The following is a 21,471-nucleotide window of genomic DNA, read 5'->3' as shown; positions in this document are numbered from 1 at the left end:
AACAAAAAAGAATCAACAGAAGAGATTCATTTATTTATATGAGTTCATTTGTAGTTCTAACTTTATTTATTTTTATTTTTTTGGGGGGGGGGTTACTCACTCTTTTCTCTCCCTTTATTCCACAGCTTCAGACACCAAGTTCTGAGTTCCGAATTCCACGTTCCGAATGCCAAATTCTGAGTTCCAAATTCCGAATTCCATATTCTAAATTCCAAATTCCAAATTCTGGAATTCGGAACTCGAAATTCGAAATATGGAACTTGGAATTCTGAATTTATAATTTGGAACTCGGAATGTGGAACTCAGAATTCGTAACGCGGAACAAGGAACACTGAACAAGAACTCGGAATTTGGAGTTAAGAATTCAGAATGTGGATTTAGAGTTCCAAATTCCGAGTTCCTTGTTCTGAGTTCTGAATTCCACGTTCTGAGTTTCAAATTCCGAGTTCCAAATTCTATATTCCGAATTCCGAGTTGCAAATTCCTAATTCCGAGTTCCGTATTTTGAGTTCCGAGTTCCAAATTCCGAGTTCCATGTTCCGAGAATTCTAAGTTCAAACAAGTTCAAGCAAATGCACAATTATGCAGATTAGAAGATGAGATCATTTAGCGCTTTCCAGCGACTTTTAGGACAGCCACTACTATAGCCACTTTCCTTACTAGGGAGTTGGCAACACAGAGGGGCGACTGTATCTGCCATTTGCTAGCTACCTGTTGAACTACATGCATTTTCAAGGAGAGGTGGCTAAAAAATGTCTTCATTTTTTGGACACTTGCCCTGCCTCCCAGTGCATTACAGAACCCGTTATAATATGGCATTGGATGTGTGTAAAGCTTTAAGTGGAATTGCACCTGCACATGTTTTGGACATGCTTTGTACAGGTGCTCCCTGATGATCTTCAAGGTCTGCATCCAAATGATTTTGGACTCTTCCACTATCTTGTTTTAAACAAAAAGGGAAAGACTTTGGAATGGACTCCCAAGTGACATTAGACGTACCCTATTTATGACCGTTGTTACATCCAAGCTTAAAACACATTTATTTCATTTAGCGTCCAGACGTTGCAGAGTTGTTGAACTGTGGAAAGAAGACTGCACCTTAAACTGTGTTCATTTATGTTAGTTTTGTGTGTGAATGGATACTGGATACTTTTTTAAATGTGGTTAAAAATAAAATTGAGGACTGAATAAAGCAGGCTCACGTGAAGCTTTTCAAATGGCTGTCCCACAGTCCTGACTTCAAATGTGGACTGTGCTTAAAAGTAGTTTGCTAGTTCAGAATGTGGCATCAGCATAGATTGTGTATGAGAATAAGAGATAGGGAACTCCTGGACTGAGAGAAATGTCTCAGTTAAACTTTATCATGAACACAGGAGGTAGTGGTGGGCCTTTGTAGGACATTAGAAAGGGTAAAGGAGGGGCTTTGGTTATTTTTCTATGTTCGTGGCAGAAAGGCAACACATTTTATTGAACTCTACCAAATCTGAAAGTCAAGAAAAGTGGTTAAATGTCCAACTACTGGTTTGTAGAATGCTAGCAACATTTGGTTAAAGTTTCCCTTGCATATCCAGGGGTTCATGGACACAGGGAATTGTAGTATACTGAGATGCTGGAGCTGTCGCCTCGCTGCTTGCACACGATCACTCAGGTTTGTGGACGGTGGAGCAGATGGACGCTAGCGTTTCAGGGTGCTCCCGTGTCTGTGTTACCTTCTGGCTCTCTCCTTTTAATTAGGCTGTTATAGTCAGACCTGCTGGAGTCGGCAGTCACATACTGATACTGCTCAACATTCGCTTTTCTCCATAAATCCATTCAGAACTAACTCTTCTGTAGAGAAACAGAGTAAATGGCCGCCCACTCATCCAGCTCAACCTGTTTAGAAGACTGACCGCTTTACCTGTGTCAGACCAGCTGCCACCCACCAGTCCGACTATCAGGCTCCCCCACCACCCATGTCAGACCAGCTGCACACCCTCCATTCTATGTTAAAACCTAAATGGACTCTTAACTACCACTCACTACAATGATTATATTAAGTTATACCATAATTATTGTGATTATTCTATTATGATATTATGTTTATGTCACACACCTGAGCAGTAGAACAGTCCTGGTGGTGGTTTTGTGTGGTTGTCATGTCTTCTTATGTTGTTGATTTCTCGTCTTTTTACTGATTCTTTAAAGCTGCTTTGAGACAACACCAGTTGTAAAAAGCTTAATACAAATAAATTTGATTGGATATACATTGTTATAGCTTTCTACTTTCTACTAAGTGATGTGATAAACAACCCCAAATATGATCATATTTCTAAAACATCATTATATATATATATATATATATATATATATATATATATATTATATAACATATCATCTCCAAAATGGGAACTTCACAGGGAATTGAATTTTATTGTACATTTTCAAAGTTAATGTAAAAAGATTGTAAAAAGATAAATAATGTAAATTATTATTTTTTTTTATTTGTATTGGTCCGTTCATCACATAGCTGCCACCACTATGATCCAAGGATCGCTGGTTTGAATCCTTGATCATGCTGCTTTCCATCAGCAGCCAGAGTTTGAGTGAGCACAATCGGCCTTGATGTCCCACATTATTCCTAGTTTATTGTTGGTCAACACATTTAAAATTATGAATAATGGGGTAAAATAGGGTAAAATTATGAATAAATAATAACAAAGTCAAAAAAACTCAACAGGTTACAGGTTATTGTGATTATTTAGGCAAAACAGTGTCCAGCAGTCAGCCAATGACACAGCAGTCCTTGCTCGTATACACAAATTCAATGATGGATATCTTACCGTCGCATGTTTCTTTAAATTGTAATTATTTAAATTTGAGAATATTTACTGCTATGGCCTGACTAACATTGGACAGTGCTACCCCTTTCCCTTTCCCTTCTAAAAATGAAGCTCTTTTGAAATTTCCATTAATTCATGCATTTTTACAGCCATACAGGTAAGGTAACTCAGTATTGTCTGTAGGGGGCGCTGTTATGCTCAACTAGCTCTGTGTGCCATTACAACAAGAATAAAAAAGTCACGACGAACATCAACAGTAGCATATAACAAACACAGATCGCTCACTCAATTAGAAACAAACACTTTTTTAGACTGTAATGTAATCATGCTTGTAATCACTCTATTATAACTGTAATCTCTTCACTTCATTTTTCGAGTTTTAGATGCCGTTGACCCCTTGTCCAAGAAAGTGATGTTTTTGCAGAAGCCCTGGACCCCTGGTCTGTTAGTGTGAAAAGCTAAGCGAGTGAAAAAGGACCTGAAATCTAAAAGGTTAAAAGTTAAAAATGACACATTAAGCAAGATTACGTTTTTATTTAAAATAATAAAAAAGAAAAAATGCCAAAATCAAAAGAATCTTTTCATTCTTGTTTGGGGGATTTGTGGCCTTGGTGGATTTTTTTTGCCAAAGGCTAAACATGCCTGATGCATATATATCTGGACCTCAACTTTTAGCTGACATCAGAGGAAGACCTCTGCACCCTGGGTGGGAACACTTATTAGTATGTAAACAAGTGCAATTGCTGGTGTAGTAAATGTTCTGTGATATTCGTGGCCTGCCTTGCATGCACTTTTGAGGTATATCCATAGTTTTTATATTATATTTAGGTTAAAGGACAGTAAAGGTAGTGCATTGTGCATTTTGTGTTTAGGATCATTAATCTGCGTTAAAAGCCATCTTTCATCTTCAGCTTTTACAGACTTTCCTCTACCTGTAAAATGTTTCCTGTGTCACTGGCTAAAACAGAAGCCCAGTGCATTATCAATCCACCCCACATGCTGAACAGTTAGAGAGACATTCGCATCTTTGAATTCTGCTTTTTTTCTCCAAACATACCTTTGCTCATTGTTGCCAAAACATGCTATTTAAACTCCATCAGTCCACAGGACTTGTTTCCAAAATGCATCAGACATGTTTAGATAAACAGACCAGCTTCCTTAAATGAATCTTTTCCAAGGGGCACCCTAAACATTTGCATGCTGCATTTGTTCAATTTCCTTAATTTCCTAAGAATTGAAAAACAGGTAAGGACTAAATATATCACATAAATGTATAACACTGATGATCTTGGATGATCTTGGAACATTGTGATGACAAAAAAAAAACACATGTATGCAAATTTTTTGAGTAGTAAGGACATTCAAGGAACATAGTGAGGAGGGTGTCAGACAAGACATTCTTTGTACTGTGTTGAGGACCCTACTATATATAATAATAACGTCTATAGATGTTATTTTGTACCTTTCCACTTTCCAAGCTATTCTGAGGATATCTTTAGGACGTGAATATATATGAACAGTAGGGTCGTTCTTGTACAATGTTATTTGTGTACGTCCTTGCAACTTCTAAAGTTGGACGCAGGACGTCCGAAAGAGGTCATTTTGTTAGTTTGGAAATAGCTTTTTTTTTTTAGAGAATAAGTATATATATACTTTATATAGTCTATATATATATATATACATGTATATGTATGTGTGTATATATATATATATATATATATATATATATATATATATACATGTATATGTATATATATATATATACTTATTCTGTAGTCTAGAGATGTTCTCTCCTTTCTGTTCCATAAGCACAAAAAAGTATATATATATATATATATATATATATATATATATATATATATATATATATATAAGACAGAGTGAGAGTGAGAGAGAGAGAGAGAGAGAGAGAGAGAGAGATTATAGAGTGTGGAGATAAGGTAAAAACATACAAAATATTCAGAATTCAACCACCTCAACTTTCGGCTGACATCAGAGGAAGACCTGTGCACCCTGGGTGGGAACACTTCTTAGTATGTGAGCAAGTAAAATTGCTGGTGTAGTAAATGTTTAGCAAGTATTACACAAATCAATATAAAAATAAGTAACCTAATTCTCTTTTAACCGGTGCTTAAAATCTAAAATGGAAAAATAAAGTTTAGCTTTGCTGCTGCATGTAGAGAAATTCTATATAAACAATAAAACATGTTTATTGGTTAATATCATTTCAATAATTATTTTGTAATTATTGTATTTTTTTAGAGGGTTTTTGTCTAATTTTTTTTTTATGTAAATGGCTTACTATACAAAAATCTAATTTTGACGACTAGTAAACTTACTAGCAGTCTGAATAGGCTTGTAGCGACTAAAGCGCATGGTAATATTCCGGGCGTGGCCTTATTAATATTCATGAGGACGTGCTGACACAGGCGCTGTGGAAAAAAGTTTGAGTTTACAAAGTTTCAGACGACTGGAGACAGCAGCGGTGCAGCAGGACAGTGGGAAGTTGGACCGGGGGGCGAATAACCGTGATACTCTCTCATATACATCCGCAGGAGATGTGTTTCAGCCTTGTGGTTTCTAACTTAAGGAAAAAGCTAAATTAATCACTGCAGACCTAAAACTGAGTGGGAGGTTTTTTTTTTGGGTTTTTTTTTTTTAAGCAGCTTCGTCTGGGTGTTTTGAGGTGAGAACACCAACACTTCTATCCCCCTCTCCCAACTTTTCTGTTCCGCCGAGCGAAATGAGCAATAACCCAGTACAGCCTCTGCCGGGCCAGCAAGTCATCCATGTGGCCAAAGACCCGGACACGGACCTCGAGGCGCTCTTTAACGCGGTCATGAATCCGAGGCCGAGCTCCTGGAGGAAGAAACATTTGCCCGAGTCCTTCTTCAGGGAGCCGGACTCGGGCTCACACTCGCGCCAGTCCAGCACGGATTCGGGCAGCGGGCCGGCCAGGCTGGCGGTGCAGCACGTGCGCTCGCACTCCTCCCCCGCGAGCCTGCAGCTCGGCCCGGGGACAGGGACCGGAGCCGGCCCGAGTCCCTCTCACCACGTACACATCCGCCACCAGTCGTTCGATGTCACTGACGAGCTGCCACTGCCCCCCGGATGGGAGATGGCCTACACTTCCAACGGCCAGAAGTATTTTCTCAAGTAAGTGCCCAATTATGTGAATGTGAACTTGAGACATAGCAACAGCTTAATGAGTTCTAGCAGCCAAGGGGAGTAGATAGCAACTGGGGGCTCTGTGAGACGATTCACCCACAGTTCACAACAACAACAACAACAACAACATGGATGGAGCTCTGAAGGTGACTACTGGGTTCAGTCCAGTTTCGAATGAAACTTCATCAAGGCTCCTTCACAGAGCTGGTTTCGTTTTCCACAGGGCTGAAGTTTCTCCATGGTCTCTGGGTCTCTGGTCAGGTAGTGTGGATGAAGGAGTGCTGACAGGAAGCATGACCGTGGGATCAGGGTGGGTCAGTAAAGTTAGGAACACCAGTTTATGTCCTGAAGCTTCCACCTTTCACACAGTCCAGCAGTGATCAGGACTCTGATCACCCTGATCAGGAGGTTGGTTAAATCACGCCAACATGAACCCCTCCGGCTCATTGTAAATAAACGTTTTGGGTATGTTCTCCGTAGGAATGAGGGGAGAGGATTTGGGGGGGGGGGGGGGGGGGGTAAGCAAATCTTTTCTTCTTAAGGCCTGGGGACGTGGTGGTTATCTTAGTTGGAAGGGAGTTGTAAAGTCAGCTCGGCGGGGTGTCCACTGTTGGTCAGGATTTGTAAACTGAGAACCCCTTCATACAACACACCCACAGCGCATACCAGGGTGACCAAAAAGTGAGATTAGGACAGTGTAATTGGACTAATTTTGCTGCACACAGCCACTTCACATTATTGTGTCCCACTATTGTGTTTAATGCAGTTACCCTGAACCTCTGTCTTTCCTCACCGTTCCGCTATAAAAAATTCATAGTGGCCCTGTAATTAAAGCAGAGAGGTATTAGAGATTTGCTTTGGCACTAGGCTTTTCAGTGTCTAGTAGGAATGGCCACAATGTGGTCATTGTCCGACTTCTCCTTACCCTTTCCAAACAAGCTCCCAACGCTTAGGCTGACATGTTAGTGCCTGCCGCCGCTTCAGTTGGCACCTCCACCATCAACAAAGCTGCAGTACCGGGCCTCCCTCCACCCTGCAATTAAGCAGTCAGGAAAACAAAAGTCTGCCTGTCATTGGTAATTACTTACTTAATGCCCCTGTTGCCGCTACACACTTCGTAGGCCCTTTTCTTTTGTAAGGAAACCTATTAATACCTGAAATAATGGTCTTCCCGGTATTGAGACTTCCATGTTTTTTCCCTTGCTACTTCCTGACGTCTACCCTTAGTTTGAACGTTGACCTAAGATTATCTTACAGTCATACGTGAACTTATTTGCTTTGTAGAACAGTTGAAGACTACTGAAACATTAGCAAATATGGCATTGTCCTATTTGACCTTCTAAAGTAAAAAAAAATTGGACCTGTATCGGTTCTGATTATGCATTTTCAGCTATTTATTTATGTATTATATTTCTGAAGTCACCATATATATATATATACAGTCCCCTTAAAAGCAGATTTCATTATGTATGCATTATTTGCTTGGTACTGTAGCAGAGACATAAATGGTAATGGGGGAAGAAAAAAAGCCGTCTATGTACAATAAGGCTGTGGAAATGGGACTTGCAGCTCAGGAAGAGCACTGTGAGGCATTTTTCAGAAGTCCTTCAGACAGCTGAGACAGTCTGTAATTAAGTGTCTCTGTAATGCCTCGGAAAGCTTGGATTCTTCAAGGCCCATTCTGTGCTTCTTTTTTTCTTTAAAGTTCTGCCCAAGACAAATGCCTTGTAAGTGGCTTTTCTTCATTATAACTAGTTCCTTTTGTGCCCCCCCCTCTTATGTACAGTAAAATATGCTATTATGCCATTAGGCTATATCATTTCTTACTCTTGCACAGTTATGATGTATGTTGAGTCTCGGATTACAGTTTTGGTTGAGTTTGAGTCAAATATTTATTTTGGAAGGTATAGGCAGCATTTGCACTTTTCACTCTGAGGGAGTGGCCTCTCTGATGTCATAGCGAGTGTATGGATGAGCAGGTTTGGGAACATGTGATGCAAGAGCGTTCCCGATGCATCACAGAGTAAGGGCGATCATTTGAACTACAAACACTACTGCATACCAACCACTTACATAGCTTATTCCTGTTGACCTGAAGTGCCTTGTTGCAGGCACAACCTGGCTGCTGGGCCACCCCGAATAAGAAGGCCCTTGGCTTCTTTTCTTTGCAACTGCAGATCATGTAACAATGCCATTGATTCAATTCTCTGTTTCATAAGACTTGATTAAGACAGGTAGTACATTCCAGTTAGCTGAAATATAAGACATGTCCTTGTGAGTCTTCCCAGTCCGTAGCTTATTGTCTGAAGGCTTTAGTTTCTAGACTACCCTTGTTGGGATCAGAGACGGTGGATGGAGGCAATGGAAATTCCAAAAAAAAAAGGAATATACAAAACAATAGCTGCAGGGGCTCTGAGCATTTAAGTGGAATCCCAGCCTGCTGCGATCTGTAAAGCAGCCATAACAGATGTGTTTGTGCAGGCAGCAGCCAGTCTGAATTTTTCTTTGTCTGTTGTGGAGTCCTGAGACCCTGAGCGCACTCCGTCACTCCGTAGGGTTCTGAAGTTCTTACTGGGGTATCCCAGCAAGTCTATAAGCTAGCATGCTATTCCTCTGTAGTATGTCACTTGGATGGGGATGAATCTATGGTTGTCTATGGCTACAGTAGATGGCTGATGTTTGCTTGCTTCTGCTCCAGTGATGGCAGCCATTGCAAGACAAGAAGCTCTTTGTAGCCTTGTTTTTGAAGAGCCTCTGGGCCTTCCATGAGATATAAACTGTATGAAAGCAATTAAACATGAATGAAATGCCATGAGGGCCGGTCAGTTTGTGACCTGTATTTTATCTCTGGATAGAATGAGTGTGAGAAAACACATGACTTTTGTGAAGAAGGCATTTGATTGCAGGTCCCTTTCCAAGTTTCCTACCAGAAAGGTTATTTTTGATATTCTAGGTTCCGAGTAGAAATGGACACAAATGTTTCTCTGTTTACTGTCTTTATACTGAGCCCAACGTATAACATGGGACTCAACCACAACGCAAGGGACTCCCAGGATGATGAGCTGTGTGTAGGTGGGTGTTTAGGTTACAAAGCCCTATCGAATAAAGTGCATAGCAAGCTTGTTAAGGCCCATGGCACTGCTGGAGCTGCTACTAGTTGACAGCACGAGTTGTCCTGGGCTTTGAACAGAGCTTGTTTGGTACCTGACCTTTGCTGGATTCTGGAAAGAAAATCATCTGTATTTTTTCTTGGGGTCTGTTGTTTTACATTGAATTGACTCTGGCTTAGCTCATCCCTGTGTCATGTTGCCATCACTACAAACACTCTAAAACAAAGAGACCCTTTAGAGCTATGTGTGATCTTGGCCGCAAAGTGCTATACTCGGCTAGATAAGATGATCTATTTATAATGCATGAGTGCCTGATTCAAACAGCCTTGATTGAATTCATTTGAGCTTGACGAGATGCTGTTATGTATGTATGTATGTATGTATGTGTTGTCTTTGCTTTGTGTTTTCTAACACACAGTTTTATGCTCTGATCAGTCATTAATTTGTTTAAACTGCTGGTTGGGAGCTGGAGGTGTCGGACATAGCGAGGCTTGTTTACACGGCACAGTTCAGGTTCTTTGAGCTGTATGCCACTGTGGTTTAAGGTGTGTTTATTTATTTATATATATATATATATATATATATATATATATATATATATATATATATATATATATAAAGAAGCGTATCTCTGGCCAGCTTTCGACTCTCATAGATGGTGCTGCTGACCTTCAACAGAAGCCCCCTTACGGGAAGACAGCTGGAAGCCTTTAGCTGAAGATGGGAGATTACTACACACACAGTCAACTACATTTCATGTGCTCTCGCCTCTTAGTTTGTGAATATACAAACTTTGGCCCTGATCACCAAACGAAGAGTCCTAGAAAACTGTCAGGAACTGTGTGGCTTGTGTTTAATTCACTGTCACTTTCAAACAAGGGCTCAGATTCAGTACCTACTGTCATTCTTCAGCTCTGTGAACTTTTATTTTATAGATTTACGGCTTCTACTACATGAAACTTAGAAAGTAGAAACCTTAATGTTCATTAAATAATGACTTTTTGTTTTTTAATAAATTGTATCCATTAGGTGCCTCACTTGATCTATCTCTCTGGCCTGGGACCACTGGACAGATATGGGGACGAATTTCCTTCTATTTTTCCTTTTGTTTTGTACATTTTCCATAAGCATCGCGTCTGTGTTTTCACGTGCGCTCAGCTGTTTTTCTGAGTGGCTTTTTCCATGCCCCCACTCCCTTTTCCAATAAGCAGTTGAAAGAGATGGCTCGGTGCACAGGATATGGAACTGCTCATTTCCTTTTGTTTGCTGGGATAATGGCTGGAGGGACATTGTGGCCTCTCTTTGGGGTTTTGGTGGAGTAAAAACAACAAACATGAATAACTTCAAAGGCCGCAGCAAAGTGAAAACCAACTGAACAATATGACCAAAAAATTGGATAATGATTATGTGGTTCTTTTGACTTTTTGCTAAAAACGCAACACACAGTCTGACCTTCATAACGGGTTCCAACCAATGGCACAGAATAAATCAGTGCTGGAACTATAATCCTTTAAACAACTGAAGGTACACATGGAGTGTAGACTGATCAGAAGGCGTTTTTACATGGTAGGCCACAGACGCTAAATAATACTTGACGTTTTGGTCTTCTCAGCTGTGAAGTAGACAGAATGTAATTATCCAGAAAACTATTTGCATTCAGGAGACACGCAAGAAGGTTGTGTGGAAAAAGGTTTTCGGAACCTCAAAACGTATTGTCATATTTACAGTAAGACAATGTCAAAAAAAAGAAAATTATAGTTTTTTTATTATTGCTTATTATTCTTATTGTATAAACACTGGTGGGTTTAAAGATAGCTCTGTAAAATGGAGCCTGTATGTTGAGGTTTCTCTCCCTCCCCGCTGACTCTGGCTGCCCTTCTGTGGGAGTTTCTGTAAGAGGGAGGAGCTTTGAAAGGTGAGGCCTGCCCCCAGAGTTGTTGACAGTCTCTCTCTCTCTCTCTCTCTCTCCCTCTCTCTCTCTCTCTCTCTCTCTCTCTGTCTCTCTCTCTGTCTCACTCACTCACTCTCACTCTCACTCTCTCTCTCTCCCTCTCTCTCTCTCTGTCTCTGTCTCTGTCTCTCACTCTCTCTCTCTCTCTCTCTCTCTCTCTCTCTGTCTCTCTCTCTGTCTCTGTCTCTCACTCTCTCTCTCTCTCTCTCTCACTCTCACTCTCACTCTCTCTCTCTCTCTCTCTCTCTCTCTCTCTCTCTCTCTCTCTCTCTCTCTCTGTATGTGTGTGTGTGTCTCTCTCTCTCGCTGCCTATTCATATGGTCTGGAATGTGAGCAGCAGCTATGTGGGTGTATTGTTCTCGTGGCAGAGAAAAGCCTTCATCGACCCTGCTTTTCTATACCGCAGGCATTTCATTCAGCACGCCGATGCGTGCGGCCACATTTGTTTTGGAGTTGATCAGAGAGAGCAGCAGGGAATTGGCTCGACGCAGGGAGGGGCCCGCCCTGATTCACACCGGTGTCACCCTGACGCGTGTGACGCATCACTGGCCACCGAGGAGCCTTCATTCAAAGCCATCTTAAGCATGAGCTAATTCTTTTTGTCTGATTGTAGAAGAAACGCAGTCATGAAGTGAGAATGGGCTGTTGAGAGGGTTTTTTTTTCCCTCCCCTGTGTGCCTGATCTCTCGGAGCCCTAATGGAGGCAGCTGCATTCCTGTTGCCCTAGCAAGAGTTATGAATGGGGATGACCATAGAGACAGGGTAAAGGATACAATGATGGAATTCTGCAGGTTGATTGACTTCACTGAAATCTAATTAGATGCTCCCAACTTGACAATCTGGTTTAATTTGGGACAGTGGTCAAGCTTCAATTGTCATTTCACATGAAAACTAAAATGCTACTTGTAGATGACACTGTTCAGCATTATCCTAGTTGCCCTTTCTCTTTATGGCGACAGGACCCCCATCTAAACAGTAGGAGTTGAAAATAAAACTGGTATGACTGCATACTTGTGCTCTTCGAACTTACTCGGCCTGTGGGACTCCTGATACCAAAGTCAGATTATTCCTACAGACTCTGCGACTGCTAGCTTTAGCCCTAACTGAAGCATATTACATTTCCTCTAAAGCGAGTCATTAGTGCTGGTCATCTTAAATGTGCTCTACAATGGAAAGCTGTATTTGCCTTGGCATAGTTGTGACCAAAATAGATTTGATTTCAAACATCCGAAACTGTAATGTAACAGTCTTGACTCATTGTATTCATGACCCCCCCCCCCCCCCAAATATACATCCGGCCCACTAGCGAAAACCCTTTTGAGCCTTAAAGCTGTGACGGGGTCAACGCAATGGCCATTTCTGAGAATATGGCCATGATATGAAAATATCCATGCTGCATATTTACTACTCAAAACTAGTTGATATTAGTATTTAGTACGCAATTGTGACGCAACCCCAGACTCCGCGAGTTAGGAAGCTGACATTGGGAAAGTAAGCGTGTATCCGTGCAAGGCCAAAAGCCAATACTAGCTGAACAGCTACAATATATTTTTCTTGTTCTAGTGCGAAAAACAAAGTTATGCTATGCTTAGTAGCTTCTGTGAGTCTGGCTGTGACTATAATCCAGCCAATAAAAGCAGAGCCCATCAATTTTTTTTTCCTACAAGACTGCCATAAAAGGAAAATCGGCATGTTCCTTGGAAAATAATAAGGGTTTTAATGGGCTTGTAAAAAGTCATCTGTGTTTTTGACCCAACCAAAGCCATATTCTTACTATTTCTACATTTAAAGAAGAACTCACGATATTGAATAAATGCATTCTGTGGTACCTTTTAATGTCTCTAAAACACTTTGTGTCCGCTTGGAATAGTCCACTCCATCAATGGCCAGACAACAAGGACATTAAGCAGTGTGAAGAACTCTCGGGAGGAACTTCGGGAGGAATACCATAATTAGAATACCATAATTAGTATGTGCTAAATATAAGATTCCCGCTTCTTACGGCTGGTACTGCTGACCAGGCTGGACAACTCTAGCCATAAATTGCTTCAGGCCTAAAGGAAGCACTTTTTTTTCACCCCCAAAATCATGATAATTCACAGGAGCAGCTGCTGAAATATGATTTGTCCTGGTAAGGACTTTTAAAGAACTGGTTGTTTAAGGTAGAAAGTAGTGCAAATGGAAAAAATGCAGGAGAACTGCGAAATGGCAAGCCAAAGACATGAAGCTGTAGAAAAGCAGGAAAAGAGTGAGCAACGGTGTATGAGTTGTGTGTGTCTGAGAGAGAGAGAGGGAGAGAGAGGGAGAGAGAGGGAGAGAGAGGGAGAGAGAGGGAGAGGGTGACAGAGGTGGGGGCTTACTCTACGGAGCCAGGGTTCATTCCCATGTCTGCAGTGGGATTATTAACAATGAGTGCTTTGTGCAGGGGTCATTAGGCTAATATCAATCCACTCTTTTTATTTGTACTTTCACTGGATAAGAGAAAGGGGCTAGTGTGCCATCCTACGTTGATGGGGGTTTAGTGTGAAATGGTCTTTTGTCTTACAACCCTCACTGGATGTATTGTAGCACAATTCACAGAGCGTGCCATATAGACAACAAGCAGTCTGAGCTCTTAACTGACCTTGTCGGCTAACGTGTGAGTCGAGACGGTGCTGTTGAGGACTTTAGACGTCCTGCTTGAAGAATAGACTGTAAAATACATCCGTGTAAAAAAGAACTGTAATATTTTGTATTTTTGTAATGCGTTCAGCCCTTAAACTCTTTCACTGCATTGTAGTTGTGTTCAGTTGTTGGCCTGGATAGGCATACTGCCTCTGACTGGATGGTGTAGGCTAGGTCACAGGCCTCGTCCAAGTCTGGGGTCACTTCTCAGGCAGCAGACGGTGTGCTCTTTATCTTGGAGGAAAAAGGTCCACATGGCCCACACGGCTGCACACTCAGACAGTGTTTTCCATGGCAGACAGATCACTTTTTCCAAGCCGTCCACTAACGGTGGATATCTGGCAGCCTGGCGCAGTCAAAAGATCCCCCTGGCAGCCATACGCTGTGGGATTTCTGGCCCAGTGCTAGTCTGCAGCATCTGATAGACTCAGAACGCTCTGTGCATTAGCACACTTAATAGTCTAAAGCGTTGGATTTTCCAGATTTAATAGGCGCAGGCGCTGGACGGTCATTATTCCACAGGCACATTCATTTTAATTATTAACATTTTTTTTTTTTTTTTTTTTTTTTTGCTGATTGGGCTGAATCAGGTTTTCGCACACAGCAGAGCTAAAGTAATTCATGGAGAGGAGTTAACAATTAACTCTGAAGTGCAGGAGCCTTTTCTGGGCTGAAAGTATAGGAGCTGTTTTTATGTTAATGTCTGATCCAGGAATGTATGGCGGGTAAAGCCTTGTCGTCAGGGTGATGTCGAAAATGCGGCTCAGGCTTGGCCTTTCTTGCTGCATGCCACAACACCACAACATTCCTCCTTACCCATTTAGATCCAACTCCTCTTCGAGGTCACTCAGCCACCACACACATACACACACCCACACACCCACACACATACACACACTCAAATGCACTCCCACACATGAAAACAGACCTTTTATTTGTAGCTAATCAATGTATTGATCTGGAATTCAGATGTACGGGGAGCAGTCTGTTCCTTCTTTGACAACATTTTGCCAAACAGCTCTTGGGAACTTGGGAACACTTTTTTTTTTTTTTTTTTTTTTTTTTTTTTTTTTTAAGGGTAGGTTTGGGTTTCTGTTTCTCCGACAGCTGTTGTGGAGTTCTCAATAATAGTAGATTGGCCATGTCAGTTTGAAGTTAACTTCACTTTTGGATTTAAATGCACTTTCTTTTTGCAGTTGTTACATCTTTTATAACATTTAGATACCATACAATGAATAAAAAACTGGATACTGTAAAAATCCTGATACCGTTTAGCTAAACTAATAAACAAAATCATTGCTCCCATTCTCCCACTTAAAATAATGTCTAAATAAGCTGCAGTTATGAGCTTTGTTGATGACTTTCATACATTCTGTTAGTTTATGAAAGGAGTTTGTGGTAAAGGGACCTACCTTAATGGATAAAATCATCACTTAATCCCCCCCCTCTTTACACAACATGGTTGTAATAGGACCACCGTCTAGGGTCCGGCTGTCTCGAAGTTGTTTAACACACTGGGCAGCGATCCCGTCTTAGCACAACTTTGAACCTAATTCGATCTTTCTAAATCCTACTTTTGTTTCAGTTCTCGTCACAACAAAAGCAAGACTACAGGCACTTGCCTTCATACAGTGGAGACAGAGTTTGCGATACACCCAAACTGTTGCAGGGTCATTCTTGTTACGTGGAGCAACAAGCATGAGAAGCTTACCTTGCAGTAATAACACAATGACCTCAACCCTTCTGGCTTTCTGGAAGACCTGCTCGTATTTCCAGTAGGAAAGGAGGTAGTCGTGATTGGCCCAGCTCAGTCATACTATATGTTGTGTATGTGTGTGTGTGTGTGTGTGTGTGTGTGTGTGTGTGTGTGTATATACACTATATTTTATCGAAAGTTTAAATGTGCCATTGGCCTTCTGATTATCAACCTGTTAGCAGACACAATAAAACAGCAGTTTTGGATGACCGGGCGGCCGAAAACACGGTGTCTCCCAAGTTCTGTAAAGCTAATTGCAGTTGCTGTTTCATAACATGAGGAGACTTGACACCTGTAGTCTCCAGAGGAGTTAATGAGCACACAAAAGCACTTATGTACGGGCTTTCGAAACCTGATCTAGTTTTTCTTGTTTCAGTGCAGGCAGCTAGGTGAATTATTATGGAGGCTAAGAAAAGAAGATCTTGTGCTCTCTCTCTCTCTCTCTCTCGCTCTCGCTCTCTGGTGCTCTTTTCTTTGTCTCTTTTTCCTCTCTCCCTCTTTTCTCTCTCTCTCTCCCTCCCAGTCTTGTGCTCTCTCTCAACTTTAGCAAATCTGTGCCAGGTCTATAGTTAGCTTACTCATCGACAGCTGCTGCCTGGGCCTGGCTGCTCTTTGCCCAGCCAGTTGTCCTAACCAGTAACAAGAGGAGTCACCCCAGGCCTCTCCAACAGCTGAAGAAGATCTGACAGGGAACGGGTTCAACTTTCCACTATACCGTACAAATAGTTCGGTTGTTCTTTCCATCTTCTCATTCCTAGTATTTTTTTCCCAACTATATAAGTTAAGGGTTTTTGGTTTGTCTTGTATATTATTTATTATCGTATTAGAGTATCGACTAAATATAAGAGTCCTGTTTCTTATGGCTAGATGGCTAGTACTGCTGACCAGGCTGGAAAGCGCTAGCCACGACTTGCCCCCAGGCCCGGGGAAGCTTCGAAACCTCCAGCTCCATTCTCTTGCTCGGGCAGCACTAAGCAGTTAAGATGGCTATAATTAGTAGCGCATTCCACTTCCTGCCTTCCCCTCCCTTGTATTTTCAAATTCAATTAAATAGTTCTGATTCCAGGATATCCAGCTGGTGCCCCTTGCTGTGTCGCAACAATTCAGACCATCTAATTCTAACCCCTCGTGATCTGTCTTTTGGACAGGCCAACGACACCCTTTGCCTCAGTGTCCCTTTCTCCTTTGAGTAGGATTGCTATTGTGCTAGCAACAGGGGGGAAACCCACAGTAACCTGAGAATGGCTCAACTGGGAAAGTGGATCCTCTCCTTTTTGTTCCTGTTTTCTGTGTGCACTGCTGAGTTGGAGAAGCCTTCATACCAGCACTGCAGTGTCATTCTGCTGCTTAGTCAGTCTTAAGGTATAGGAGTGCTACTGGGGGAAGAAAAAAAATAAAGCTGAATGTCTGCACTTCAATCACATCTTGATTGCTTCAACTCAAATTCCTTTTAACAAGTCCAAGAACCTGTTTCCTGGGGGTTTGATGTAATCTTATATATGAGCAGTTCTCTCAGGGTTTTCTTTGTCCTCGGGATCTCATCTTGACCTCCACAAATCCCCTGAACTGCCATTTCTTATTTCTTAACTGTAGAAAAACTCTTAGCCATCTTCCCATTACCTCCCCCTCTTTGTGGCCATTAATTACTATCATTTTCCAGAGAAGTTCATGGTTGCTGAATGTTAGCAGAAGGTTTGAAAGCTTGGAAATTAGTTTTAGCTGATTTCTTAATTACAACTGGTAATTTGTCTAAAGAACCTTGGAAATCAGAGCCTTTGTAGCACTTGGAGTGTCCAAACTGTTGTTCTGGCCTCATTAATACTATTAGTTTTCTAATGTTATGAAAGGCTGTAACTGTATAACTTGTATGTGACTTGTATGTTACGGTTACAAAAAGTATATACATTTTTACAAAAAAAAAAAAGGTATTAGTCCTGTCACTATGTTAATTAAAACATTTCAAAAGCTCTCCTTATGGGATTATGACTTATTATCATTAGTCCATTATTATTATCACAAACGTCCTCATCCAACACCTGACATGACAAATTAATACATGCTTGTGTTACTTCAGGTGAGCTGGTTCTAGAATTGAAATCGATAGTTCGTACATTTTGGGGTTTGGGGGATTTAGAGACCTTTCTGGTGAGAATGGGTAAAAATGCATTGACCATGCGGAAGAGTATTTCTAAAACGTGTGTTGTGGTGCAGTCTTCTTTTAGAGCAGATGAATCTGATGATTGCAAGTTAAATAAAATGTTTCAGAGGATGTAAGAGAACTATTTACAGTTGTCATTCTTATCAGCATAATTGTGTTTAGGTTTAAAACCATTTAAATGCATCAATGTCTACATAAAAAACATACACTCAATAGTGACTTTTTAAAAAAAACTTTTAATGCAAGTTAATGTAAATAGATTGTCCTGCAATTGTATCATGTTTTTGATTGGTTTATTTGTGCTTAAATACTCTCACAAGGCAGAAATTGCGTCCAACAAACGTAGAAAACTATGTCTCGAGGCATTCTTTGAGGTGCAGTGATATGAAAATCAACATTCACTGAGCAACAGGTAACACACTGATTATACAGCTAGAAGCCTTTTGCAAGAAAGAATGGAAATTGAAGGATTCTTGGCTGGCTATGAAAAGTGTTTACAAGGAGGTGCTGACCGTTTTTTTTACATTTTATTATTATTATTTTTTTGAAACTGTAAAAAATGTCTGGCGACAACCTAACTCTGCTTTTCAAAGTAAGAATTTCATAACTGTGAAGTATAGTACCAGTACTGGTGGTACTGTTGATGGTTTGTGGATGCTTTACTGCATAAGCACTTGGATGTCTTGCCACCGTTGCAGTAAATTCTGCTCTGTATCAGAAAATACTTCAAGAAAATGTGAAGTCATCTGTCCTTGAGTCGAAAGTGAAGGGCCAGCGATCCAAAGAACACAAGCAAGTCTACCGCAGTGTTTATAAAATACGAAATGTAAATGTAGGCCATTTTGGAATGGCATCGTCTCGACCTAACCCCTATTGCAATAGTGTGGCCTTACCTGAAACGCATGTTTCATGCCCGAAAGCTTACTTTACTTTAATTTCTGCTGAGGCACACAGATGGTAGGATCAGAATTTGTCCCAAGCAGCATGAATCCATGGACTATGGCCTTGTGTCGACAGTCCAAGCCAGGGGAGGTGGTGTAATGCTGTGGATAATGTTTCCTCGGCACGTTGGCCCCGTTGATACCAATCAATCATTGCTTGAAGGCCACAGCCTACTCAAGTATTGTTGCTGACCATGTGCATCCCTTCATGACCGTTCTTTACCCGTTTACGAATGGCTACTTCAAGCATGGTGATGCACCATGTCCCAAATCATGCAGCCAAGCCAATCATGAACCTACATCTCGAACGAATGTCGTGGAATCTATGCTATGAATATTGACGCGGTTTTAAAAGCAAAAGGAGACCTATTAGTAGTTTAGTGTTTCAAACGAACTGATCAGTGAGTATATCTGTGAAAAACAGAGCATCAACACTGTAATCCAAGTTGTCTTGGTTTTGCAGAGTGAGACAACCTTGTCTAGAGGCTGTTGACATTGCTATGGCTACAGACACACTCTCATTCCCAGAGCTTTCGGTCTGGACCTTGAGCATGGATGAAAGTAAGATGCCTTTATGTCTAGCATGGTTCTGCAGTGTATAATTAAAAGTCAAAAGGGCCATCAGATGTGGGGAGGATACTAGGAGTTGGCAATTTATGGGAGTTTACCCTAAAGATACGGAACAGGAAAAGTCTGTGCTTTCTGCTGGAGGTCGGTTCATTAAACATTTAACTGCTTACAATTGATTTGGCACATACTGGGTACTGGAACACTAAACCTACAGGCAGCTCATGTAACTTGCAGTATGGAAATGTTGAAATGTAATCAATGTTTTAGAAAAGATATACTTGATAACTAACAAGTGTTTAGAATTGTGTAAACAAAAGCTGGTTTGAGTTATGAATCATTATATCGATTAAGTAATAATTAACTGTGATACACTAATAGATCCTTTTTTAGACAATGAATAGAGTGTATGTGTGTATGTGTGTATATGTGTGTGTGTGGTGGGGGAATGGGGGGAGGGACGTACAGAGCATTCTGACACTGCAACAGCTGCTGGATTATTCCCAGTCTCAGGATCTTCAGTTTGCTGCTTATTTTTAGTCTTGCACCTGCAAGGCCTGACACTGGCAACTGGCTGTACCAGTGCTCTGCAGCCTGTTAATGTTGTAGTTATTAGGGTAGTTATTTTAGTTGTAGTTATCAGCTTAATTAATAATGATAATAATTATTATAATCAAAAATATTATTGTTAATAATAATAACAATGTGAATTAATGGATATTATTGAATACATCACCATTTCCAAAGGACGTTTTTGTTATTAGTTGCAGTCATGATTAACCAGGCATGAAGTACTTCAGCAATAAATATAATAACAGAAAATTGTCATGGACTTTGAGAACCTTCATTTTTTTAAGGTCCCAACCCCATACAAAGTTCCTCATATACATCAGTCCTTTTTATTATATTGCTGAAGGAGTTCTACGATTTCTCTGATAGTTTTTTTTTTTTTTTTCTTCATTAATGGTTTTCTTTGAAAATTAGATGTTGGTATTTCACATGTCACAAAAGACCCTCTTGTAGATTTAGTCTGAAGAATGTTTAAATATAACTATCTCAGACTATACAACTGCTGTTTAGCAGAGAGAGAGGGAGATAAACAGTGTAATTCTGGACTTGACTGACAAGGTGTGAGTGAGACACTGCAGTCAGGAATAGGTTATATGCTCCAAATTGCTCCTTAATCTCTGTCCTTATACATTTCTCTCTGACACATGACCGAAAATACTGCATGTGAGTGTGTGTTGCATGTAATTACACTGGATGTTGGTGAATCTCGTTTATCATTGGCTTGTGTTCCCATTATTGGATGGAGGATGTGGCTTTATGTGTGTAAAAGAAGATACACTAATATTCTATTTACTTTTATTTTTTGGCCCAAGACTAGGCAAGACCATCTATTAAAAAACTAGTTTTCTTTTTAAGGAAAAAAAGAAGGATCACGGGATGCTTTTCAGAGGAACAGTGGGAATTTTGAAACCTAATGTTAACATATCTGATCCCACAAATGATTTTTTAGCATAATATTAAACTGTAGCACAAAATAATATATGAACATTTGCATTGTAATATCTTTTGCATGCATGAGATGTATAAGAGTGACTGGCCGTGTGAGCGCAAAGCAAATTGGTGTTTTATTTTCCAGAGCAAGTACACTAACAGGAAGTCCAGCTCTGAGGTGCTGTGTCCAACTGGCTTCTGTGTAAGTGGGCCAGTGGAAGGGGGCTGTGTTGTTTCAGGACTAGTGTCGCCCAGCCATTGTTTCTCTAAATTTCCTGTGTGTGTAGCCCGATGCATCAACAAACCTTGGTTTTACCTGCTGAATGGAAACATTTTGCAGGGTGCAGATTCTCTGTAATTGATCTTGTGCTTAATATTCCAGAAACACTGATGTGAACAACAATATGCTTGGAAGAAAAGCACATCTTAACAAATCTGTTATTATGCTGACAATACACCAAAATGTTGTGGACACCCTCTAATGAAGGCATTCAGCTACTTTAGGTTGTACCCATTGCTGACTCAGATGTGCAAATGCACACAAAGCTTGTTTAATTCCTGCAGAGAGGTATTTCCAGTAGAATAGGACACTCTGGAGCTCCCTAATGCCAGGCATGGGCTAGACGGGTGGTCTGGCAATGGTCCCAACCATTTCACTAGTGTTGTGTAACATTGGTACAATTCAGCCATGGTATATATCTGTCACATATCGTGTCACATTATCACGGTATTGAGTGCTGTATTCTGGAGAGACTGCATGTAACACTGCTGACATCCAGAGGTTCTTTGCTTTTGTATTTGGTTAGAAACCAAAATACTGGACAGGCTCATTTTTA

General features: G+C 40.8%; 1 protein-coding gene across 3 annotated transcripts in view; it reads left to right on the top strand.

The window, feature by feature from the left end:
• The first annotated feature begins 5,296 nt into the window (after positions 1 to 5,296).
• The window catches only part of wwtr1 (WW domain containing transcription regulator 1), a 39,013-nt gene continuing 22,838 nt past the window's right edge, over positions 5,297 to 21,471 (top strand). For all 3 annotated transcript variants that reach the window (XM_072660474.1, XM_072660473.1, XM_072660472.1), the window contains exon 1: positions 5,297 to 5,975. In XM_072660474.1, the coding sequence (XP_072516575.1) occupies positions 5,563 to 5,975 (413 nt within the window). In that variant the 5' untranslated portion in view covers positions 5,297 to 5,562. The remainder of the gene's footprint in view (positions 5,976 to 21,471) is intronic.

The sequence above is a fragment of the Salminus brasiliensis genome, chromosome 17 (genome assembly GCF_030463535.1).
Source record: "Salminus brasiliensis chromosome 17, fSalBra1.hap2, whole genome shotgun sequence".
Classification (NCBI taxonomy): Eukaryota; Metazoa; Chordata; class Actinopteri; order Characiformes; family Bryconidae; genus Salminus; species Salminus brasiliensis.
The sequence above is the reverse complement of the archived record's forward strand: the minus strand, read 5'-3'. Positions and strand labels throughout refer to the sequence as shown.